The 25,230-nt window shown below is 50.5% G+C and overlaps 1 protein-coding gene across 1 annotated transcript; it reads right to left on the bottom strand.

Moving 5' to 3' along the window:
- Positions 1-1,504: 1,504 nt before the first annotated feature.
- Positions 1,505-23,798, bottom strand: CPLX4 (complexin 4). The gene is made up of 3 exons (XM_044240976.1): positions 23,338-23,798; positions 16,893-16,980; positions 1,505-1,944 (listed from the first exon to the last, which is right to left on the bottom strand). The coding sequence occupies exons 1-3, from the start codon at positions 23,502-23,504 to the stop codon at positions 1,717-1,719; spliced, it is 483 nt and encodes a 160-aa protein (XP_044096911.1). The 5' UTR covers positions 23,505-23,798; the 3' UTR covers positions 1,505-1,716.
- Between the last annotated feature and the right edge of the window lie 1,432 nt (positions 23,799-25,230).

Below are 25,230 nucleotides of genomic sequence, written 5' to 3'. Positions count from 1 at the left end.
GCAGCTTCCTCTTCTAGCTCACATTCAGGAACTCTGGTTAGAGAGCAGGTTAGCCCCTAGCTTTTTGGTCTTGGGTCTCCTTCCCTCTGATTCCCTCTCCTTCCCTCCGAACAAGCAGTTCCTCTGGTTAAAAGCTGTCTTTGGGGCTGCTTGGTTGCCTCATCTGGTGAAGCATCCAACTCTTTGAGGTCAGCTCAGGTCATGATCTCAGGGTTGGGATATGGAACCCTGTGGTGGGCTGCACGGTCGGCGGAGCATCTGCTTGTCATTTTCTCTCTCCTTCTCCCTCTGCCCCTCCCACTCCTGCTCTGGTGAGCCCTCTCTTTCTCCAATAAACAATTTTTTTTTTTAAAGCTGTCTTTGAGCATTATATATTCAATGAACAGATTCATTGAAAGGCGAGTTTTGTTTTGGTTTGGTTTTAGTTTGGCTTTAGTTAACCAGCTCTAGATGTTTCCGAGGTAAACAGTCTGTCTTTGGAGCAATTCCCCCTAGAGCAAGTATTAAGAGAAGGAAATGCAGCACCCTCGGAAGATCAGCGCAGAATGACAGCAAGATTTACTGGAATCTAGTCTGCAGCCAAGGGATGCGGAGGGATGGGAGAGGAAAACCAAGGAGAGGTAGGGGAGGCAAGCTGGGGAGAAGAAGAGGAGAGAGAATGAGGAGAGAGAAAGAGAAAGAGAGAGACACACACACACACACACACACACACACACAGAGCGAGACTGATTCAACTTCTCAATGCTCTTTATTTGTCCCCTGCTTTGTTGTGATTGCAATCACCAGCAGACGTCAGGTGATGACACTGCTGAACGTGGGAAGAGCCACAGCCTTCCTACTTGCCCCCTGCCTCTCCTGTCACCCCCGACACACACACACACACAATCCATTCTTCACATGGCCTCTAGAATGATGCAATGGCTGGTGAAGTCCATTCCCTGCCCTCATTTCTCACCTTCATTTCTCATCATATCCCCTCTACCGCCCCTTGGCCTTGAACCTGTCCAAGAGCCACCCTTGATGGGGGAGAATCAGTCCTGTTGAGGAGCCTGGAAGAGAGAGTCAGAGTGATCTTTGCTTGCCATTGAACCTGCCTGGGTTCCTGGTGGGCTCCCTGACCTCCTACATCTTTTTCCAAGGGACTTGGAGTCATGCTAATGGTCGGAGAGGGTGAGACCCTGCCCTCTAAGAAAGGAAGCCAGAAAGGAAATGCCGTTTGCTTTCGGTTCTTCCAGGCTGTCCTGAAGATCTCCAAGCAGATACGTGTTCTATATCACTCACAGATGAAATTTCACAAGGAGCCACATTTATTTATTTATTTTTTAAGATTTTATTTATTTATTTGACAGAAATCACAAGTAGGCAGACAGAGAGAGACAGAGAGGGGGAAGCAGGCTCCCTGCTGAGCAGAGAGCCTGATGCGGGGCTTGATCCCAGAACCCTGGGATCATGACCTGAGCCGAAGGCAGAGGCTTTAACCCACCGAGCCACCCAGGCACCCCCAGAGCCACGTTTATAACTAAAAGGAGAGTCTGTTTCCTACTGCAAGGTGCTGGCTAAGAGCTCTACCAGGAACATTTAGATCATCAAGGTGTTGTCTACCAGTTTGTGGAGCTTTCTAACCATGGTTTCTCTGTGTCTGCTATGTTTAAGGATTCATTGCTGGCAGTGTTCCTCAGGAGAGCGGCCACCTTGCCCTTGACCCCGCGCCCTCCCTCACATCACAGAGCACTTCTGCCCTGCCGTCTGCTTCATTTCCGTGAAGGTGGCCTGGGCCTTTTCTTTGATGGTGTCCAAGTCCATGTTCTGGAGGTTCTGTAAATGCCCAAGAATGGAATCCTTGTCTTCCTCCTCGATTTGATCTTCATCCACCATTTTCCGGAGCTCTTCGGGCAGGTCCACGTCGTCTCCAGCCATCTGGATCTGGTTCTCGTCCATTTCACTCTGTGCCAAACACAAACACGGAGGAGATGAGCCACGGTCCCACACCAAGCCACCCACAGAGTCAGAGCAGCCGCCAGAGCACCGGTGGGGGCTGAACGACGGGGACGACATCTCTCTCCGGCCGGTGGCGGGGGCTACCGGTCATGGTTCACATGCCCTCTTCCACTGCACCTCGGGCCGACCAGAACTTTCTACAACAGTGGTTCTCAAAGTGTGGTCCCCAGGCCCAGCAGCATTAGACACCGCGGAACGTGGTAGAAAGACCGATCCTCAGGTCCCGCCCCAGACCGATGGAATCAGAAACTCCTGGGCGGTGCTCAGCGATACGGGTTATAAGAATCCGTCCCCTTCTGCCCGCCAGCAAAGCTTGAGAAAACCCTGGACGCTCCGCCTCAGGGCAGCTGTACAAGCTTTGCAGTCTATTAGCCCCAGGCTGTGACTCAGTGGCTCCCGTGGGCGGGTCCCGCCCTGGAGGGTGGGGTCTGGCTCACAGAGGCCAGGCCAGACCACAGGCCAGACCCCTGCTCAGTCACCATGGCAACTTCTGCTTGACCTTTGCCCTTTCCCTCCCTCCATTTAGACAGGGGGCCCCTTGTGGGGCACAGAATCCGGTCCAGTTCAACCCCACAGGCTCTGTCCCTGGAAGCGAGTCTGGCACAGGTGCCTGTTTATTAAGGGACTCGCTGGGGCGTGGCTGTTCCCAGCATCCTTCCCCGCACCTGCCCGCACCGCAGTCTGCCCCTCACATAGTTCATGCTATGACAGTCATGTTCATGACTGCTCCAGAATTTCATAGTGCACGCTGTCTGGTCTTAGACATTCCTTTACCCCTTTGGCTTCAAGCCTTTGTTTCTTAAGGAGAGGGGAGAATCTACAGAAGTTTCTCTGGGAGGGGCACCTGGGCAGCTCACTGGTTAAGTATCCGACTCTCGATTTTTGGCTCAGGTCATGACCCGATGATCTCAGGGTTGTGAGATCGAGCCCCACACTAGGCTGCACACCCAGCTTAAGCTCTCTTGTCCCTCTTCCTCGGGTCCTCCCTCCCCACTCCCTTTCTGTATGAAAAGGTTTCTCTGGGAAAGGTAGGGATAGTTTATATCCCCAGGTGGCCCTATCAGACGATTTCTGAGGTCTGGCTGTAACAGGAGGCACACAGGGCTCCAGGGGCCCAGAAGATTACAGAGCGTCAGAAAAGCAAAGGGTCCAGAAGATCTCAGCAGACTTTGGGGCTCACCCACCTCCACATGCTGCAGCCAAAGCGTGTGAAAACTCGCGTCAAGATAAAGCGATCGCTTAGTCTCAATCAGACCCTCATTGATCTCATTTTAGAAAGATCTTAACGCCCCTTGGGTGCTAGAGTCAACACCTAGAAAAAAATATGAATTCCCCTTGCCTGGGTGCTGTGTAGAAAAGGCTATAAACAGGGGCGCCTGGGTGGCTCAGTTGTTAAACGTCTGCCTTCAGCTCAGGTCATGATCCCAGGGTCCTGGGATTGAGTCCCACAGCAGGCTCCCTGCTCAGTGGGAAGCCTCCTTCTCCCTCTCCCAGCCCCCCTGCTTTCTCTCTTTCTGTGTCTTTCTCTGTCAAATAAATAAACAAAATCTTCAAAAAAAAAAAAATGGCTATAAACAGACATGGGTTGTCTCTGGGTCCAAAGAGCGAGTCAGGGTAAGGGAGACACTCTCTATTCTCCATCTGTAAAGTGGCTCTCCCGGGCCTCCTCCAGCCCTAGAACCCCGTGGTTCCCCCCCAGAGCTCCCTCTTCCGGTTGGTTCTCTGGTTCTCTGGGCAGAGTGACAGCAAGCCTGTGTGGGAGGCAGGATTCCCATGCAGGGGAGACATACCCCTTTGGGGGGTACGATCCTTGATCCTCGCACAGGCCCTCCACAAAGGCCCCTGGGAAGAGCCACCCTCCACCGCAGCCTGCCGAGGGAGAGAAGCCTCTCCCTGCACTTGGCCAGGCCTCAGCCCCTCAAAGTGCTTAATGGATTAATTAGTTCCTCGTCAAACTGTTGTAGGGATTAATTAGTTAGTTAATCCTCAGGGCTCCCAGCCAATCTTCCATTTCTATTTATTTTTTATTTACCTAGCCTAGCGGTGGCCTCTCTTGCTGATCATCCTCTGGGCAATTTTGCAGGGAGGGGAGGAAAGGCGGGACATCAGCCTGGCAATTAATTCTCTGTTCCTGTCGATGCAGGACGTCTCCCCTCTCTTACGCACCCCGGAATAAAATAAACAATGATTTGAAAAGGCATTCCTGGGAATTCTGGCACTGCCTCCCCTCCCCTCTGGTGGGGAAGAAGATTTCTGTGGAGTCACCGGAGTCCAAACTGGAAGGAGTAGTCTGGAGGGACAGGCAGCTGGAAGGTCGGGGGCCAGCCGGCTGGTGCTCAGAGAGCTGGGCTGCTCCCGAAGACCCTGCTCCCCTGGCTCGCCTTTGTGGGGCCCTGAGGCTTGCTGCCTCTGGGGAAGCTTTGGAAAGGGCCCCTCCTTCAGGGAGGAGTTTCAGGTGTATTTTCTCCTCCTCGTTCCCCTTGCCTGGGGAAGGGAGAGTGTTGGGTTCCATTTTGCCTTACAACTCACTGAGGGGCTCTTGATCGGGACTTTTACCAAACTGTGTCTCAAAGTAGGGCTCGGGACCTTGTTGCAAAGGCACGTCCTCACCCGGAACTGCTGACTCAGAAGCTGGAAGGGTGGGCCCAGCGATCTCTGACTTCTCGAACCCTCCTGGTGATTCTGGTGCGTTTAAGAGGCCCTGCTCCTGGGTGGCTCAGTGGGTTAAGCCGCTGCCTTCGGCTCGGGTCATGATCTCAGGGTCCTGGGATCGAGTCCCGCATCGGGCTCTCTGCTCTGCGGGGAGCCTGCTTCCTCCTCTCTCTCTCTGCCTGCCTCTCTGCCTACTTGTGATCTCTCTCTGTCAAATAAATAAATAAAATCTTTAAAGAGGCCCTGCTCCCTTTTCCTTGAAGACAGGACTGTAACTTACTTCTCTGCAAAGTTCCGAACCCAGCAGAGTGCCTGGCATGCAGACACAGACGGTAAACGTTTACTGAACGATTCCATGAGCCTGTCTTCTGGGACTGCAAAGGCCTTAATGATCCTTAAATGGGCAGGTCCGCTTTGCTGTCAAGAGCTCTACGTCGCAGCTACTGACTTACTGGCCACTGCCGCTGGGCCAGTGCCCTGGGAGGCCAGTGTTGGCGTGAGAATCAGATTGCCTGAGTGGAAAAGTCACCGCCACCACTTACATGCTGTGTGACCTTGGGCACCTTACATAACCTCTCTGAGCTTTATTTCCTAGAAATTGGGTTTCTACTATTGGCCTTAGAGTTGTAGAGGATTAATTAGATGACACCTGCATTATTTGGAGTGCATGAAGCAGTCACCCCCAGGGGCTGCTCGGGAGTAGAATAACCCTCAGCGCTGGGCTGGGGATTTGTGGCAGACAACCGTGACTCCTCCACATGGCAGTCAGCCGGACCAGAGGCCTTGCTCTCTGGGTACCTTCACCTCTGGCCTAGAAATGCAGACAAGTCAAGTTCCTGGCAGGCTGGGCCGTTCATTTCCTTTTCAGCACTAGGTCCTCAATTCTGGGAGACATCTACCGGGACTCCCTTAGCCCTTGTCATCCCATGTGCATGTTTGTGGGACCCAGAGGATGGCCCAGACTCACGACCAGCCCTCCTTCTCCCCCCACCGCTGGGTCTGTTCCTCCCTGGGAACTTGATGTATGCAGAGCCCCTGCCCACCCCTGGAGGCTTAGCAGGACAAGACCAGCAGCTCACTGAACTCTCCGGGGCACTGGCCCCCTGAAGAGGACTGAAGCAGTCTCCACAAATACACTGAGGCAGGGAATTTGGAGCTCTGGGAAGCTGGAGCGTGGTCTAAAATAGGGATGTGGGGGGCTCCTGGGTGGCTCAGTGGGTTAAAGCCTCTGCCTTCGGCCCAGGTCATGATCCCAGGGTCGTGGGATCGAGCCCCGCATCAGGCTCTCTGCTCAGCAGGAAGCCTGCATCCCTCCACCATCTCTGCCTGCCTCTCTGCCTACTTGTGATCTCTCTCTGTCAAATAAATAAAATCTTAAAAAAAAATAAAAAATAAAAATAAATAGGGATGTGGGCTCTGGGCGGACCTGTCCCTGTGGCCCTGTAGACTTTGCACCCCCATGTGAAGGAATGTGGCCCAAGGCACACATCTAAAGCGTGGGGCCCAAGGCAGGTGGCTCCAACTGTCCCGTCTAAAGGCAGTGTTCAGCGTCGTCATTGGTTAGGGGCCGAGTCCTACAGTCCCCCTCCTAGGAGGACAACGCTACTGACCATTGCTTCCGGCGATGACCCTATAGCCCTGGGATCCATTTCTCTGGGCTGTGGGTTCCTTACGACTGAGGGCACGACAACCAGAAGGCGCCAGTGAGCGAGTAATTAGAGGATAAAATGAAACCCTTTGGGACCAAACCTCGGCCCATGCCTCCTTAGCACTGGGGCCTAATGTGGACTGGCCCCAGGTCCAGAACAGGCCAAGGGCGAGGGTCCTGTTTGTAAAAAGGAGTCTGGGCTTCTAACAGCCTCCAGCAGCGGACTCGGACCGCTCCCCCGCAGGGGTGGCATGCGGCCAAAGACCCGGGTTCGAGCCCCAGCTTTGTCACTCGCCCTCTGCGTGACCTTTGGCAAGTCACCTTACACTCTCATGCCCGTGGATTCTCAGAGGGTTCCCCAGCAGATGGAGGGAGCTGGGATGTGAGACGGTCTTGTAAGCTTTTAAGCCCTGGACAAGCAGGACTGTGGTTACTCACATTTTTGAGAAAAAAGGGCAGCTCGCCGTCACCATCCCTGCGGAAAGGATCCCCGCGATTGAGAAGGCACAGATAGGGACACAGAGGGTGGAAGAGCATTGGCCCCTTGGGAGAAAGATCCAGAGCAGAGCAAGCCACGAAGAATAGAAGCAGCCTTGTCCCCTTGACCTCCCCAGCCTCCCTGCCCACAGGACCTTGTCTGCAGTCCACGCAGCGAACGTCTCGCGCACACTTTCTGCTGCCCATTGATGAGTCAGAGGGGGAGGCCAGGAAGGTCTGGACACCGTCCACACGTCAAGGAAGGCAGTACTGCCTCCGCACACCCTCCGATTCGAGTATAGTTACAGACGACCCGGCACAGCTTCAGGGAGGCAGGGAGGCGTAGCCCGGGTTGGGGAGCACGGTGTGAAAGAACAGAGGTGATCAGGAGGGAGGGAGGGAGGGAGGCGAGTCCGCACACAGTTAGAGACCCGGCAAGCTGTCCTTGATTCCTGTCTTGGAGGTCTTCTCGTTTCTAGAAATCTTATCCATTTGGGATATTGTTTAATGCAGTTAAGAGCTAATTATTTTTATGCCGGCTGACCAGAATCAGTTTTAATCTCTTGGTTTTTAACCAGATTTATAATCTTCCTGCCAGCGCTCAAGGCCCCATTATTTAAATCGCCCGGCGCCCTGCTCCGGCCATTCCCTGTGACTGATTTCTGACCTTTCACTGAGGGGTAAGCACGACCCAGGATTCCCACGGTCTGAGCCCTAGATTTTGACAAACCGGCCTTCATCCTGTACCCACCTTGAGCCAGGTTGAAAAACAGTCCTATCTCAGACGGCTATTTTGTCAAAAAGTTGAGGGCTCGCTGCTGGTTAAGGTCCTAGACAACCAAACTGGGCACGTCGCAAATACCGGCGTATTGGCTTCTAGGAAGATTCTATTTGGGTTTTGGTTTGTTTATTTGGTGTTGGTCTACGTGATACCAAACAGCTAGATTGACGGATTTCTTTGACTTGCACGCGCTGATCTAACACCAGCTGTTTCTGTGTTTGTGAGGACCACTGCTCTTCATAAACACTTATGCAAGGGTGGGGGCTGCACTGGCTGCCAGGGAGCGTGACAGCCACCCCTGGCTCCTGTCCTGCAGGAACCTAGGAGACGTGGAAGGGGGAGGGGGAGAGATAAAAGAACACAGCCAGTCAGCAAACCCCTCCGCGGCAAGTCAAAGTGGGCATAGCCTGCTTTGCCAGAGGTAAAGGGGTCTTCAGGCCAGAGCAGGAGCGAGGCTCTGGGGCAGGGGCCTGGGCAATATGATTTTTAAAAAGTTTTCCTGGGTGGCTCAGTGGGTTAAGCCGCTGCCTTCGGCTTAGGTCGTGATCCCAGGGTCCTGGGATCGAGTCCCGCGTCGGGCTCTCCGCTGAGTGGAGAGCCTGCTTCCCCTCTCTCTCTCTCTCTCTCTCTGCCTGCTTGTGATCTCTCTCTGTCAGGTAAATAAATAAAATCTTTAAAAAAAAAAATAAAATAAAAAGTTTTCCAGGTGATTCTTGTGTCGAGCAGGACAAGGACCCTTGTCTGGGGCTTGGTGCCTGCATTGACCCCTACACCATGCTGTCCTCTCCCCCATCAGCTATTGGACAGAGGGCGTGGGTCTGACTTCTTCAGCTGAGAGCGCGCACACCGATAGGACTAGGGAGGAATGGGGTCTCTAGATACCGATTGGGTACATCTCCCACTTCTTTCCTTTGCAAAGGCTCTCGAGAAGCTCGTGCGGGTCACGATCCAAGCCTCTCTTTTTACAGAGGAAGAAGCTGAGGTCCCAAGACTTGCATAAGTATCACTCGGCTTGTTTGGGGTGCGCAGCCAGCCCCGCCGCGGGGGCTAGCAGGAAAACATGGCCAGTGGGGTCAGATGGGCCTGGGGTCTCATCCTGCTTTGCCATTTACAGGTGGCGTGACCTTGGGAAGCCCTCTTCCTCGCCCCCTCCCAGCCCGTGTTCCTACCTGGGAAGAGGAAATCAGACCGACCTACCTCACCGCACAGCGGGGTGGTCGGGGTGGTCGAGAGGATTCTGTGAGATTGCCCACGTGGCCAAGGACCACCGCACCAGTTCCCAGGGTGCTCTCGCCCCTTCCCCAAGTCCCCTCAGGACATTCAGTCCATGGCTCTTTCAGGGACAGGGGAGTAGAAGGAGCAAACTGAACAGGGACAGGATGGGGAGGAGGGGGGAAGGGAAGGCCCCCCCGACGCCCCCCCTTCCATGGCCTCCAGCTCTGCCACCAGAAACAGCTGTTCCCAGGGCGGGAGGATTCAGTGTCTGGGACCCTGCTGGGCAGCCCCAGAGCTCCGAATCGGAAGGAGGAGGCAAAGAAACGGCCACGGAGTCCTATCTTTCTTTAAGAGGCAACTTTTAAATTCTGTCTAAGGGAGTTTTCAATGTGATACCTTCAAAGTCGACCCCACTGGTAGATTTTCTTCTACCTTCTTCTTGATTCAGCATGAACGATGCCCTTAATACAGCAGACAAACACCAGGTGTAACTAAATCATAGCGCGGCAGGGGGCACAACATTATTTTTCAATGACTAACCTAGATTGACAATTCCGTTAATAGGATTAGGGTTCATTGTGGAACTGTTTTCTCTTATTAATTTGGCTTGACTTACATATACATTTTGAATTGGCTGGGGAGAAAGGCACATTTGTTTTTAGAGAAACTTGGGGCTTGACTTAAAACACATTACTTCCTCTATTTGAAGAAATACGACACTTTAGTTATAATATAAAGTCACCTTTGGACTTTGTGTACACAGTTATGATGTCTAATCCAGATTTGTTCTCTTCATGAAAAGTTATTTTAATATAACTCTTATAGCAGATAAATTCTTTCTGCTGTTTTTGGTACTTTGCTCTTTGGGTGTATTTTTCCCCCCTTTTTCCCAGTAACATCCAACATTCAGCGACCATTTCTCGTGTGTGTGTGTGTGTGTGTGTGTGTGTATGGACACACACACATGCACACTTTCTACATGTTGGGCCCCGGGCAAGTCATTGAAGACAAAGATAGACAACTCAGCCCCTTCGTTAAAGAGCGCTGAGTCCGGCAGGCGAAAATATTCACGGGGGTGAGTGAGATGACAGGAGACATGCACCCGGGATTATGGGAGCATGAGGGGCGGTGGGGAGAAGAGGGTCACAGAAGGTTCTGTAAGAAGTGGCACTGGGGGGCGCCTGGGTGGCTCAGTGGGTTAAGCCTCTAATTTGGGTTCAGGTCCTGATCTCAGGGTCCTGGGATCGAGCCCCACATCGGGCTCTCTGTTCAGAAGGAAGCCTGTTTCCTCCTCTCTCTCTGCCTGCCTCTCTGCCTACTTGGGATCTCTGTTCATCAAGTAAATAAAATCTTAAAAAAAAAAACAAGAAGTGGCACTGACCCGGAAGTCTTCTGGGAAGAGAAGAGACTTGGAGAGCAGAGTGTAGGGGACAAAGCAGGAGGACATTTCAGTCCAAGCAGGAAGTTAGCAAGAGCAGAGACTGGAAAGATCGGAGCCCCATCTCCGCCAATCCAGGCCAAGGGATTGGGACTTGATTTTCAGAAATTATAAACTTTTTTTTTTTTTTTAAACAGGGGAGAAATAGGATCAGATTTACATTTTGGAAACCTCGCACTGCCACTTTGAGAGGAGCAAGACTCCACGTGGAAAGGCCGCTGCGGAGCTGCTGTGGGGAGACAGGCCTCAGGAGCCTTTGGGGATGCACTGGGGCATGAGTTGAGAATTATGTAGGAGGTGACGTGAGGGTCACCTGATTTATTGGATGTGAGGCTGGAGGAGGAGGGGAGAGTCAAGGGTGACTTCCGGTCACTGGCCTTGGGTGTGGGGAGGGTGGGCTGGGGTGGGGGTGGGCACCCCTGGCAATGGGGCCTACAGGAGAAGCAGGTTTGGGGGAAAACGAGCCAGTCTGTTCTGGAGAAGAGCTAGGAGGTGCCGAAGCGGAGGCAGGCGCCGCAGGAACCGTGGGGAGAAGGGGGTGCTGCAGGTGGAGGTCCCAGAGTCATCCACATGTGGATAGCAGCGGAGAGCGACTGCAGCATGTCCCCCCACTTCCCCTTGGGGGAGAGTGTGCAGATTTAGTGGGAAAAAGAGTACACCTGCAATGTTCCAAAATCTGGGGGCAGCACACAGGGGGAGGGTAGGCCATGAAGAAGACACTCAGGGTGAATGAGACCTGGAAACCGAGGACAGAGAGAGAGGGCTGCGGGAGGAGGGGACAGTCACCGTCATGGTGTTTAGCCGGACTACCCGGCATCCGCAGGAGGAAGGCGTCAGTGGGGCAGTGGGAGCCGGTCACTTCGGGAAGGTACCTGGAAAGGCCTGTCTTCTCCCAAAGTGCGACCTGCTTGTTTTCGTGGGGGAGAGATTTGACCTTTATAAAGGAGAGACGGCGGAGAGGGAACAGGGGAGCCACAGGACAGGGACAGATCAGCGGAGTGAGACCCCGGCCTACCACGAGCATCCAGGATTCCTTCAGTTGCCAGAAATCGACCGACTACCTGCGACCCCAAAGCGGGAGGAAAGCCACCCTGCGGGGCAGTTTCCTAGATCCTGTGGATGATGGCACTCGATCGCCGCCCTTCGTGGACGCCTTACGTGATTACTGCAATTAAAAGGGGTCATCCAAAGACACGGGTACAATAAATTGTGTTGTCACGGACAGTGAAGGATGAGCTGGGAGAGGAGGCTTTTACTGTTCCCTAGGGGGCTGGGCCCAAATTGTTCCTTTCCCGAGTCCAAATTTCCTTCCCCCGGTCAGCAATCAGTGAAATGCTTTCACGGGGGACACCAGCCAAATAATTTCTTTAGAAAATACGGTTCTAATTCCAAAATGTGACATAGCTATCCTCATTAGACCTGACAGCTCCCGGGAAGACATTTTCCTCAAGTCTGCTCTCCGTTGGGCCTCGGTAAGGAGAAGGGCCCAGAACCGCCTCCTGCTGGTTGTGCGGCTGCTGGCCGGTGACCCCAGGGAATTGTGAATGAGGCACCCGGGGGGTCATCCCTCGTTAGCGGGAGGACACGGTGAATGTGTCCAACTCCCCGTGGACTGCTAATACCATTAATACGGCTGCTTACCCAATAGGCACTTGATAAGACAACAGAGGGCTTAGCGGTCTGCAGACCTTGAGGGGAGGAAACGGTGGCTATGAGGAGCCCAGGAAGGGCCTTGCTTTCTGCCCAGCACTGTTTTCTTGTTAGACAGTTGTGTTTGCTCTCGAGTCTACCAGCCTGGATGGAGATACAGTTGAGAAGGGGTGTAGGGACAGTGGAACCCAGAAAGTCCTAGGTGAAGAATCAGGAGGGTGGAGGCCCCATTGGCCTCAGTGAGTTTTGTGACCTTGGCCAGGTCCCTTGATTTCAGCGAGTTTTAGGATTATGCATTGGTGTACTTTTTTATATATAAAAAAATTAAGTTTAATAAAAGTTGAAAGACCATTCAGACCCAGGGAGCCAAAGTACTGGGACGGCCCGGGAACCCACACCTGCCCCAGGAGGAGAGCTTGGACAGGCAGGGGGAGGGGCCGTGGGCATGCTCCTTGGATGGCCCCGCCCACCGCGAGGTTCTTGCCGCTTGTTAACGACTATACAGTTTGTCCTACCGATGTCTTCTGATGACTTTTTTTAATAGTCGCCATGTCTTACATTATCCCCAGGAGTTATCCTTTTTTTTTTTTAGGACTTATTTATCTTATATCTGGAAATTTGTTCCCTTTGACCCCTTTCACCCATTTCATCCTCCCCACCCGCCACGCCCCACCCACCTCTGGCAACCACCAGGTTCTTCGAGTCTGACTTCTTAAGATTCCACATACAAGTCAAATCATACACTATTGTCTTTCTCTGTCTAACTTATTTCACTTAGGATGATACCCTCAAGGTCTATCTATGTAGTTGCAAATGACAAGATTTCCTCTTTTAATGGCATATAGACATATTTAAGGAATAACACACACACACACGCTCACACATGCACACAGACACAGACACCCCCCCCAGGATTGCTATTTTCAAAGGCAGTAATCAAATAAGTAATCAAATAAGCGAAGTCAAGACACCGAGCCCCACAAAGAGGATATATGTCATAATTTGGGGGTCTGTGATTACATCTCTGGCTTTGCAGTTCCTGGCTGGCCTGGGCCTCTGTCAGCAGCCCCTGCACCCAGCCCCGCTCCCCGGGTGTAGCACTGGCCCCAAGCCCCTCATTCCCTTCCCAGGTTCACTGGACATATGGCCAAGGCCTTGAGGCTTTTCCAGTCACAGCGAGGCCTCTAGGCCCCGCCTGACCCTCCAGGGCCTGCTTGCTCCTGAGGGGAGCATGGAGGAGATGAAGACCTACAAGCTCAAGTCCTATTATGGTTTTCAGAAGGCCTTCTAGGGATTCGGCTGGGAGGAGTCCGTCTGCATCATCAGAGAAACCCCTAAGAATTACATACACGTCTGTGTAGCCAGCAGCTCGGCCCCTCCGGGTAAGCTGGCTTCGTCGGAGAATCGAAGCATGGCTTTCAAAGCCCAGGGAATGACTGGCTGCATAATGGCCATTTCCCCAAAGTCATCCCCTCTCGGGTCCTGCCCAATATTCCAGTGCTTTCATCTTCTCCTCAGTTACTGGGGGTTCAAAATCCCCCTCCATCCAGCGAGCTGGGGAGACAGCTCAGCTCACCCGGGTTGGTTTTCTAGCTCTCTATCTTGGCACAGCGTGGGAGGGTCCTGCTGCTCTGAAGCTCCCCTCGCAGCCGGTCCCCACCCGGCCCGCCCCTCTCGGGCGGGCCACCTCCTGTTCTGTGACAGCTGCTCCTAGGAGGGCCCACTAGGCCCTTCCCGCTCGCCAGCACGGGCACTGCTTTCCAATACAATGCACAATCTGGTCCCTAGTAGCCAACGAATAGACTTCCAAAAAAAAAAAAAGTCTGGACATTTATTTCTGTTCCCACCATCACTGTCCCTGCTGCAACCCCCAGTCCCCACGGCGCTGAGAACAGCGGCGCCCCCATTACTTCCCTGAGGCTGCGGTGCGCGCTGCGTCTAGGGACAGCAGGGGGCGCGAGCGAGCAGAGCCCATCCCGGGCCCGCACCGCCGCACCACTTCCCCGTCCCTCCTCCCCACTCCCCGGCCTGGCGACTGCACTCAGAAGCCAGGACAGGAGTAGGGGCACTTCTTGGCCTGGGAAATGGGTCTGTCCCCCAGCGCTCCCTTCTAGGCCTGAGCCTTCGGGAGGCCGACGGGGTGCCCAAGGGGGGAAGTGGACTTCACCGGCAAGGAGCTGCGGTGAGGCTGGGCTGGAGCCACATCTGGCGACAGGAGGACAAGTGGAATGGGAGCCCGCTGGTTTTTTAGGATACACTTTCTATTAATAACCGTTTCGTGGATTGTGTAATTGAGTTAGAATCTCCCCAGTTCCTCTGTGCTGTAGGAAGAGTGGGTAATGGTACTGTTAGTATTTTTGCTGTTCCCACCACAGGCCAATCCTGGAAGCATTGTGTAGAATCGATCCATTTTTACCAAATGCAGCCATAATATAAAAGAATGCCAGGGAGGCCTCTGCCTGAAAGCCAACTGCACTGAGGGGTCAAGGGCAGAATGCTTTCAAGTGATATTCTCATCTATTTCGCTTGTGTTTGGAAGGTCGCAGCGGCTCCCAGGGCTGGGAGTCACACTACCCCAGAGCGGGAGAAGCTGCATGCACCTGCTGGGTTCTGGGGTGGGATTCCACACGTCACTGAAATCCCCAGTTACTGAAATCCCCAGCCATGCGGGTTGTCCCCAAAGTCTACCTGCAGGTTGAAGCCGCAAAAAGCTCAAAGCTGCTCTCAGGCTTTGGGACACCTTGAACGCTGAGTAGAAATTGCGGAAGACCTCAGGGTGGGAAGGAGCAGCATTCAAACCCTTTTGTGAGGCAGTCAACGTGCTTTCACGGTTGAGGAGCTTACATTCCCAGCCCAGTTCTATCAGTCAGTGGCTGTGAATGTTTGCAAAGGTCCCCAACCCTTCTGGCTGCAGTGCCCTCCTGTCTAAAAAGAGGCAGTGGAGTTCAGTTCTTAGATGAACTCAAAGTTCTTTTTCAGGGTCCAAGGAAAACTCAGGTGAGGTCTCACATGCCTTAGACAGGGGAGAGGGGCTGATGAGCACTGGGACGTCACAACGGGGCTCCACTGTTGACAATCTAATGACTTTTTCACACTCCCCCCAATGCACCCCCCACTGGCTTTAGGGAGCCTTAACCTGTGCCGACATAGTCCCTGTCCCGACATTCTGAATGTGCACATTTCCTGGTGATAATTCTTTCCTCTTCTTATAGCTTCTGTTGGAAACGCTCTAGTCTTAAAGGATAGCTTGACTCAAAGATTTGGGGGTTCTTTTTTCTCTGAAGACCATCAAAGCCCCATTGCTGAGCCTTGAGGGGTTCACCGCTGAGGCTCTGGAAAGGAGCAAGACAGCGGGACCCTCATTAGGGAGAAAACAATCAAAACTTCAGTTGACACAGATTGATGTGTTTACCCAAGGTCTTTGAGACCTCTGGCTGTTATTATGAAGAAAGAAGATTTCTGGGCACAGAGAGAACCATGGGAAAAATAAGAAGGGGTCATCTATTGAGTTTCTCCCATCCGTCAGGCACTGTACTAGGCTCTTTTCTTTTCTTTTAAAGATTTTATCTATTTATTTGACAGAGATCACAAGTGGGCAGAGAGGCAGGTGGCGGGGGTGGGGGGGGAGCAGGCTCCCTGCTGAGCAGAGAACCCAACTCGGGTCTCGATCCCAGGACCCTGGGATCATGACCTGAGCCAAAGGCAGAGGCTTTAACCCACTGAGCCACTCAGGCACCCCTGTATTAGATTCTTTACATCAGTTAAAGGTAACTAGGTTCTGTTACCTCAGACAAAGACACACGTGTCTTGGTGATGCAGGTGTCACTGTCTCCGTTTTACAGATGAGGAAACTGAGGCTCAGATATATTGAAGAGCCAGCTGAAGTAGCCCTGGAATTGAAACCCGTTCTCCTAAAGATAGCTGGACCCATCCCAGGCAGCTTCGGGGAATCCACCAGACCATGGGAGTGGAGGGGACCGTGTTGCAAGTGCCCAATGGGAAAAAGCATTAAACCAGAATAAGGGAGGCAAAAAGCAAAGCCCTTCTTTTCCAAATTCCTGGGTCGCAATGAAAATGTTTCACCTTCTCTGTGAGTTTTCCTCTCCTCTCTGAAAGCAGAACCCGCTTCCTGGGGCATCTTAGCGGGGAGTCTCTCCCACAAGCTGAGGTTCTTGAACTCTTCGGTGACTTCAGCATTGACCTTGCAGGGGACAGTGGGGCTGTCTCCCTTTGTTTAGGGCTGGTAGCTTCTGAAGTCCAGAAGGGGACCCACAGGAGCAGAGCTTCTGAGCCCGCTGTCACAGGTCAACAACTCCTTTTCCCCATCAGTAAACCAGCTGCCCGGCCAGAGCCCACAGGTGCTCGTTCCGTCTGCCAGCACCAAGATGGACCGAGGGATGACGCCAGGGGATGGCCATCACCACAACAGCGTCCCCACATTGAAGGAGCGGGTTGCTTCTTTGAAATACAGGCAGAGTACCGGGGGTGAGGTGGGGGGGCAGTTTAAGACCTTGGACTCTGCCCTTCCTGGCCTTTGGCAGGAGGGAGTTACTTTCTTCTGCTTCCTCTACCACCAAGTGGAGGTCACCACATGATACCCCTCGGGAAGGATTCAATGAACTGCTACAACCAAAGCCCTCCGAACAGTGCCTGGGTGTGCCGCTAAAGGCCAGCTCTGATGACTTCCTCCTTGTGTAGTTAACCCATGGAGGTTTTAGCGGCTTGACAGAAACTTACATTAAACTGTCACTTAGAGGTATTAGCTCCATTTTGTTGAGAGAAAATGGAAGTTTACAGAGGTTAAATGACTGGAATCTAGTTTTTATGAACTTGTTCAAGGGCCTTTTCACTACACCAAATGCCTCAATTAGGATTAAGACACTTGTGTGTACGTGTGTGCATGTGTGTATGTGTGTGCATGTAGGGGTGTGTGTGTATTCATGAGTGGGACCCTTTGCTGATCATCAAACATTCCCCATTTTCTATTATTTAAGAAATTAAATAGGATGTTTACTGTGTTAAGAGCGTCTCACCTTCGGGAGTCTGTACTTTTCTCTGAGATGAACTCTGAGGCATGCCCTCTCTGCTTTTTTTTGTGTAAATGCAGCATCTCTTTCCATCCTAAAAGGAAAAGAGTAGAAAAAAGGATCAAAGGACATAGAGGGCTGAGGACAGTCCCAACCCTGCACAGAGAAGCCAGATGCTGGGATAAACCTTCCTATGTCCCAAACACCTGCCTCTCTTTCCGTCATTCTCTGGTCGTAACTCAAGGCAGACCCTTGCATACCAGAGACAGCTTGGTTCTGGGAATCTCCTTAAGATGTAGCCCAGGGGAGGGCACAGTGGTTTTTCCTAATATCTCGTTGACCTTGCAGGGTTGCTCTAAATAGAACTTGCGACCACAAACACCAGAATCACCTGGGTTCCGGGTAAGAAGGAAGCTTCCTGGGTGTGACCTTGGACTGACTCATCAGAACCCCTGGGGGTGCCTGAACGAAAGCTCTGTTTTGAAGAAGCCTCCTGAGTGATTTTTAGTCAAGTGAAAATGCGGTCACAGCATCCAGGGCTGGGGGGTCCTTTAGAGGCGCATGGTATTTAGGGATGTAGAGAAAGCTGTTTCCCTTCATTGTCACCCCCTCTGGGCCCCAACTTGGGTACAGTGTTCCGTTCCCTGTTGGGAAGGAGGCATCCCCAGACAAGGTAGGGTCGATTCCCATAATGCTCTGGGGATAGATCTAATTGGTCTCAGGATTAGTCTGGGTTGAAACTGACTCCCTTGGCCACGCTGACTGAGGCAGGAGCAGACAATCTTTGGGGATGTCTTTGAAGCTCACAGGGACTGTCTCCCCTCCCAGCTGCCCACCAAGGTGCATTACGAGGGGCTACGTTTATACACAAGGTCCTACCCTCTAGTTCTATTGGACTGGCCCCAGTTGGGTAAGTGAAATCTTTCCTCTGGGAGGTTGGGACGGGGACCGAGAAAGACAGACATTTGCTGGAACAGGTGGACTGGGAGGCTGTGGGCTGCCATGTTCCCTGGACCACGGGGTCTGGGTGGCACGGCAAGGCGAGGTGACTGCTGACAGGCAGGAAAAAAGCAGCCGTACTGGGGGCAGAGCGATGGCAGGAGCCGAGAAGGAGCTCACGGCTGGCTTCCCACATTATTCTGGTTCCTAGGTTAGGCCCCTGTGAGTCCTCGTGTGGTTTCTTTTTCTGTTTTTTAATACTTACTTTTTACATATTGAGAGAGTGAGAGCCGCTGTGCGGGGGAGGGGCAGAGGGAGATCGGGAGAGACTCTCAAGCAAGCTCTGTGCTGAGCACGGAGCCTGACACAGGGCTCAATCTCATGACCCTGAAATCAGGACCTGAGCTGAAATCAAGAGCCGGACCCTTAACGGACTGAGCCACCCCCAGGTGTCCAGCCTGGTGGGGTTTCTGCTGAGGGGTTTCATGAAGCATCGTTGCATCAAGCATTATTTGCATTAAAAGAAATTCCGTTTTCATTTTCAGGGGGCTAATTGGTTTCTATTTCTTCACTTCACGTTTTTGAAATCCTCTTCCCCAGCACACAGAAGGCTGCCTGCAGGAGGGGCTGATCCGAAGAGATCAGCTCAAACTACTGCCCATGAGGGCCCTGAGCATAGGCCCTCCCCAAGCACACTGCCCCCCACCCCCTGCAACCAAAGGTCAGGCCCAGAACGGGCACAAGAGGATGCCGGTCCATTTTCCGGCTTTGGAGAGAGAAACAGAATAAGCGACTTGCCTAAGACATCAGTGACCCAGGGCTGGGGGAGAAGCAGATCTACCCTTCCCAATAATTTACTGTGAACATTTCTTAACGTGCAGAAAAGTTGGAAGAAATTTACAGTGAAACCCACATACTCACCATCTAGATTCTACAATCAGCATCTACTGATTGTATCTACTATCCCTGTGTTATCACACACCTCTCTATGCATTCATTTACCATCTGATCTTCTGAAGCATTTCAAAGTGGTAGACACCCGTCCTTGCTCCCCCAAACACTTCAGCACAAATGCCATTTGCTATAGTGACATACTTGTTTGCAGTTTTTTTGTTTTTTTTTTTTCTTTTGAAGTAAAATCCTGGGTACAATTCAGTGCACAGAGCTTCCAGGTACTGGGCTGGGTAACTTTACATGGTGACTTGACTGGGCTGAGGGGTGCCCAGATTTAAACATGATTTCCGGGTGTGTCTCGGAGGGTGTTTCCAAATGAGATTAGCACTTGAATCAAAGGACTGAACAAAGCAGATTTCCCTTCCCTGTATGCGTGGACAGCACCCAATCCGTCAAGGGCTTGACTGAAAAGAAAAGGCCAAGAGAAGGGGGAATTCTCTCTGCCTTTGCCCGTCGGCTAGAGCCAAGATCTCAGTCTTCTCCTGCCCTCAACTAGAACTTACACCATCAGCCTTCCAGCAGAGAAAGACCCAGCAATAATTTTCCTGAGCCTCCAGCTTGCAAAGAGCAGATGGCGGGACTTCTCAGCCTCCATCATCACGTGAGCCAATCCTTACACTCAATCTCCCGTGCACATATTACACATTCACGTTTGCGTGAGTCTGTTTCTCCTACTGGTTCTGTTTCTGTGTATAACCCCAACCCCTATTAAGATATGAAAAAGATTACCATCACCTGAGAAATTTCTCTCATTTCCATGCCCAGTTAACACCTGTTTCCCAGTCACTGTCCTTTACCCACCATAGATTGGTTGTGTCTGTTCTAGAACTTTCTATAAATGGAACCATATACTATACATTCGTTTGTATAAGGCTTCTTTTACTCAGTATGACGAACCTCTGAGATTTATCCAGGTGGTGTTACTCATCCATGGTTTGTTCCTTTTTCCTACTGAGTGCCTTGCTCTGTATGAAGAAGTCATGCTTGTTTACTCCATTCCGCAGATGGACTCGGACTATTTTTTTTTTTTTAAAGATTTTATTTATTTATTTGAGAGAGAGACAGTGAGAGAGAGCATGAGCGAAGAGAAGGTCAGAGGGAGAAGCAGACTCTCCAGGGAGCTGGGAGCCTGATGCGGGACTCGATCCCGGGACTCCGGGATCATGACCTGAGCCGAACGAAGGCAGTCGTCCAACCAACTGAGCCACCCAGGCGTCCCAAGACTCGGACTATTTCCCATTCAGGGCCACTCCTGATGAAGTTGCTATGAACACCTCTGTCCATGTCTTTTTGTGGACCTACATGTTCATTTCTCTGAGGTAAATAATCTAGGCATGGCACCAGAGTGACAGGGTAACTTGGTCGAGTGAGTTTAGTTTTGTAAGAAAATGCCCGAGTTTTGCCCAAGTGGGTATACCATCTCATGTCTCATGAAATGGAATGGAAGTTCTATGTTGTTCTACATTCTGGCCCACATTTGGTACGGTGTCTTTTTAATTTTAGCCATTCTGGGGTGTGTAGTGGTAACTTAGTAGGATTTCAGTTTCCCTTTCCATGATGACTAATGAGAGCGATGGGTTCTTTTCATGTACTGATTGGCCATTTGTGTATCTTTAGGAAGTATTTGCTCAACTCTTTTTGCCCATTTGTTTATTTATTTTTGCTTTTATTATTGAGTTGTAGAAATTCTTTATATATTCTAGATTCCGGTTGTGTGTCAGGCATGTTTTGCAAAGATTTTCACTCAGTCTGGGACTTGCCTAGGACTTGCCTATAAACATTCTCTTAATGGTGTCTTTTGATGTACAAGAATTTTCAACATTGATAAAGTCTACATTATTTAAAAATTTTCTGGTTATTGCTTTCAGAGTCATGTTTAAGAACTCTTTGCCTTGGGGCGCCTGGACTCAGTGGGTTAAAGCCTCTGCCTTCGGCTCAGATCCCAGGGTCCTGGGGTCAAGCCCTGCATTGGGCTCTCTGCTCAGCAGGGAGGCTTCTCCCTCTCTCTCTGCCTGCCTCTCTGCCTACTTGTGATCTCTGTCAGACTTTCAAGTTGCAGAGATGCTGTTTTCTTCTAAATGCTTTATCATTTTTGCTTTTATGTTCTGTTCTCTGACACATATCAAAGTTTAAGAAACAAATGGCATCCTAACAATTACCGCACCGTAAGTAAGGTAAAGGGACATTTTACTGTTATTGAGAGAAATGGAGGGTTAAACAGACTGTTTTGTTGCGTTCTGGGTGGTGAAGCTATTGGAAACCCAAGCAACAACCTGGAGGGCATGCCTCTTGCCCGAGGGAAGGAGCCTGGCCCCACAGCCCTGTTACTATTCCTTAAATTGGGTGGCTACATAAATTGGTAACACACACACACACAGAGCCAAGTAGCTGGCAAATAACCCAATTCACTGATTGACCACACCATTTGGGCCTTCTGGCCTTTGATCTATCTGGATACAAACTTAGGGAAAACTAGGACATTAGTTAATCAAACAGATGCCGTTATCTGTGACCAGCTGTACGTGATGTTTTACACAATCAGATGGAGAGTCGAAATTTCTGGCCGGTTTCTTCTTCTTCTCTCACTGAGCTGAGAGCACTGGGTGCTCTCATTCTGCTTCTGTTACTTCATTATGCTTGTTTTCTGTTTGTTTGTTTGTTTACAAGCCGTAGGCGAAACTAGCCAAATGCAAGGGGTGTTGTTTCTTTTGCCTGAGCTTTGCTCAAGCACCGACATCATGTTTGCATTGGCGTTTACTTTTTTAACTGACTTGAATTGACTGCCCAGCCGAGCGTAATACATTCTAGGTAGTTTATAAGCTATGATTTCTTTCAGAAAAAATACAATAGACAAAGTTTCCATTAAATGTAAGCCTTTGTACTTTCTTAGTTTCCTCCAGGTCATTAACCTTTCACCTATAATCATCTTAGCGATAGGACTTTGGCCACTCTAGTGTAATTGATCATTAGCAAAAGAGCCATGATGGGAAAAGAAAAACTCTTATTAAATGAGACATACTTTTTCTTTTTTTAAGTAGGCTCCATGCCCAAAGTGGGGCTTGAACTCAAAACGCCGAGATCAAGAGTCACACACTCTACCGACTGAGTCATCCAGGTGCCCAGAGAAATACTTTTAATTAATACTTAAAAAAAAAATGATGAACACTTAACCTCAAGATTGAGGCTTCAATTCTTCATTGTTATTAAAAGACTCTTAAGTTATTCTACCTTAAAGTCTAAAAAATTATATACGGATTATACTTAAAGATCGGTCTGCAGCAGTGAAAAATTGAGGGTTCTATTCACATTCTATGATGCTCAACGAAAATGTTACTCATGTTTTATTTTTATTTTACACAGTCGGGAGAATGTCCTTATTTTTTGAAGGTGTTAGGGGTGACGTAACATGAGGTCTTTACTTTCACTTTACAATTTACTTTAAAAATCCTTCTATCTAGGGTGCCTGGATGGCTCAGTTGTTAAGTGTCTGCCTTCAGCTCAGATCATGATCCCGGGGTCCTGGGATCTGACCCTGCATCAGGCTCCCTGCTCCGTGGGAAGCCTGCTTCTCCCTCTCCCACTCCCCCTGCTTGTGTTCCTTCTCTCACTGTCTCTCTTCCTGTCAAATAAATAAATAAATTCTTTTTTTTTTTAAAGCTTCTATCTATCTATTTATCTATCTATCCAATCATCTATCCAACTAATCATCTATAAGCAATTATAACCAAATGTTAAACTGTGACTTTATTCATAAGTTTGTATGGGTGTTCATTATACTCTTACTTTTCTGTACCTTTAAAATTGCCATAATAGGGGTGCCTGGGTGACTCAGTGGGTTAAAGTCTATGCCTTCCGCTTGGGTCCTGGGATCGAGCCCCACATCAGGCTCTCTGCTCAGCGGAAAGCCTGCTTCCCTCTCTCTCTCTGCCTGTCTACTTGTGATCTCTCTCTCTGTGTCAAATAAATAAAAATCTTTAAAAAAAAAAAAGTGACCTGCTTATCTCTCCAGGCATTTAAAAAATATAAAATAAAATTGCCACAATAAACCTCCCACAAATTTATTCACAGTTTTTGCAAAGCTGAGTCTTATGACCTAATCCTCTTGTGCTTTCTAGGGTTTTTGCACACGTAAGGGAAAAAAGATGGGCTTCGAGGCCCTCTTCCAGGTGCAAAACCTGAATTCTTCGATCTGAAAGCTTTCGATGTGCTAGAAGGGCGGGTTTGGGGAAGACCGGGGAGATAGGCTCACCATTGTCCATTTGAACATTCCAACTGGGGTTAATTGAAATGAACCTCGACCAGAAAAAGTGCTAAGCGGCTTTCAGAACGACAGACAGATTCTGCATTCTGTGTGGCGCCGTCCCTCCAGGCGGGACATGGTACCTGCTGCAGCGAGGAAAGGATTCGAGGAGCAGGACTCTCTTTCCTAAGGTCAGAGGCAAACAGCACAAGAAGGTGCATCTAGAGAGCAAAGCCAAAGAGGTCGGGGAGCAGAAGCAGGTATGGCCAGAACTGGTTTCTTTCGGCTCTGAGAGGGAGGGGAGCCGCGGGTACTCACTTCTCCTCGATCACTTGCTTCTGATACTCCTCGTACTCCTCTCGAGTCATCCCTTGGGCTGCCGCGGGATCCGACGTTCCTCCTTCTTCTTTCTTTTCTTCTGACCCGCCACCGAATCCGAAGCTCTTGACCTGATTGCTAATCATAGTTTTCATAAAGAAAGCCATGGTTTCTGCCCCCAGAAAAATTAAACCAAAACTCAGACGAAACGTGAAGGACAGAAAAAAAAAAAAAAAAAGACAAAATCTCCCCAAATCCTCAACGATAGCAACACGCTTAAGAGCAGAGGACTTTGCACGGCCTCATCTGCTCAAGGGCATGATGATGGAGAAGAGTGGTTTGCGGGCTGTAAGCTGGATTAAAGAGACCAACTCCTTAATATAGGGAGGCAGATGGTTGTGATTACTAAGGCATACAATCAGATGCAAACGACTGCTTTCTGAATTAATACACTAAGCTAATTTCAGAGGCAAAAAAAAAAAAAAATCCCCTCACATTACCTACTCCTCTCCCTACCCATTTCTAAATTTGAAATTACAGGTGCAGCAGGGCTTCATCAAGAGCGCCTTTCAATTAACCAGAGCCGACTGCCCACATGCCTGTCCCGGAATGTCCAAAGGGCAGCCCCTTGAGGACAAGATCCCGTTAAAAATGGACTCCAACGAGACTCAAAACCCAGAATGCTTCATCAAGCAAAAATAATCCTTTGATCCGTCATTTTATCTGATTGGACCCTTAAGTACCGTGCGAGGATTTGCCTTATTGCGTGCTGGAGTTCTGCTCTGCTTCCGTGGCTCCCGTGGCCCATACATCAGTCCCCACCTGAGGCAAATCTAAAGGGCGAGCCACGAGGTCCCTCCGTTTAGATCCGGAAGATCACCTTGGGCTTCTCTCCCGCACTGACATGTTACATCTCTCCTTGGAAATGAAGCACCAGACACTTGAGTGCTCAAACCCACAAGGTAAGCACGACCTGAGCTAAATCATCCACGTGGAGTGGGGTCATCTTTTCCCCCTTACATGGGTCCATTTCCTGGGGGCTCTGTTCACCATCAGTGATGCACTCCTACGATGTTTTCTAACACGCAGCACATTTCCAATGGCCACGGTTTTTTGCAGGTCAAGGGAGGAACTGAGTATGGCTAAGACTTTAATCTGTTAGTATCTTTCCAATTAAAGCGCTCCACGAGGGGGTGGGGCCGAGAAAGCTGCACGCTGGTAACCTGCGCTTGTTATTTTGGCTGTAGGCGTGAGCCCTCTCAGGAAACGGGTCCCTCAGATCGCACATAACTGTGTAATGGTTAATAATTCCCTTTATCGGGCACCTCGGTGGCTCAGTCGTTAAGTGTCTGCCTTGGGCTCAGGTCATGATCATGGGGTTCTGGGATGGAGCCTTGCACTGGGCTCCCTGCTCAGCGGGAAGCCTGCTTCTCCCTCTCCCACTTCCCCTGCTTGTGTTCTCTCTCTCGCTCTCTTTGCCAAATAAAATCTTTTTTTAAAAAATTCCCTTTACTAAACCTATTTAAGGATGTTGCTAAAATCATCTTACCGTGGAAGACTGCAAAGTTTCAGGAGGAGACAGGAGCCGAGCCGCGTGCTCTGACCGAGAGCGTGAGAGCACATTCATACCGGCTCCACTTTCACTTTCGGGGGCACTGCCTGGAATTCAATCCATCTGGACTATTGTCACTACACTGCCATTGCTGAGGGGTATTACAGGGCCCTTTAGCGGACGGGGTAAAAGCCACGGCCTGGGATTGTGTTGTTTGCTCTGGTCTGCCCGACTCTCCTTTAGAAAACACTACACTGTTTCATGAGATTAAAAACTTTTTTTTTTTTAAAGATTTTATTTGTCAGAGAGAGACAGAGCATAGGCAGAGGGAGCAGCAGGCA

The sequence above is a fragment of the Neovison vison genome, chromosome 3 (assembly GCF_020171115.1).
Source record: "Neovison vison isolate M4711 chromosome 3, ASM_NN_V1, whole genome shotgun sequence".
In the NCBI taxonomy this organism is placed as follows: Eukaryota; Metazoa; Chordata; class Mammalia; order Carnivora; family Mustelidae; genus Neogale; species Neogale vison.
The sequence above is the reverse complement of the archived record's forward strand: the minus strand, read 5'-3'. Positions and strand labels throughout refer to the sequence as shown.

Coding starts and splice junctions, on each gene's coding strand:
- CPLX4 (XM_044240976.1), bottom strand. CDS start 23,504: ATGGCTTTCTTTATGAAAACTATGATTAGCAATCAGGTCAAGAGCTTC. Junction 16,981..23,337: donor AAGCAAGTGATCGAGGAGAA/GTGAGTACCCGC, acceptor TTTTCCTTTTAG/GATGGAAAGAGATGCTGCAT. Junction 1,945..16,892: donor AAAAGTACAGACTCCCGAAG/GTGAGACGCTCT, acceptor TGTTTGGCACAG/AGTGAAATGGACGAGAACCA.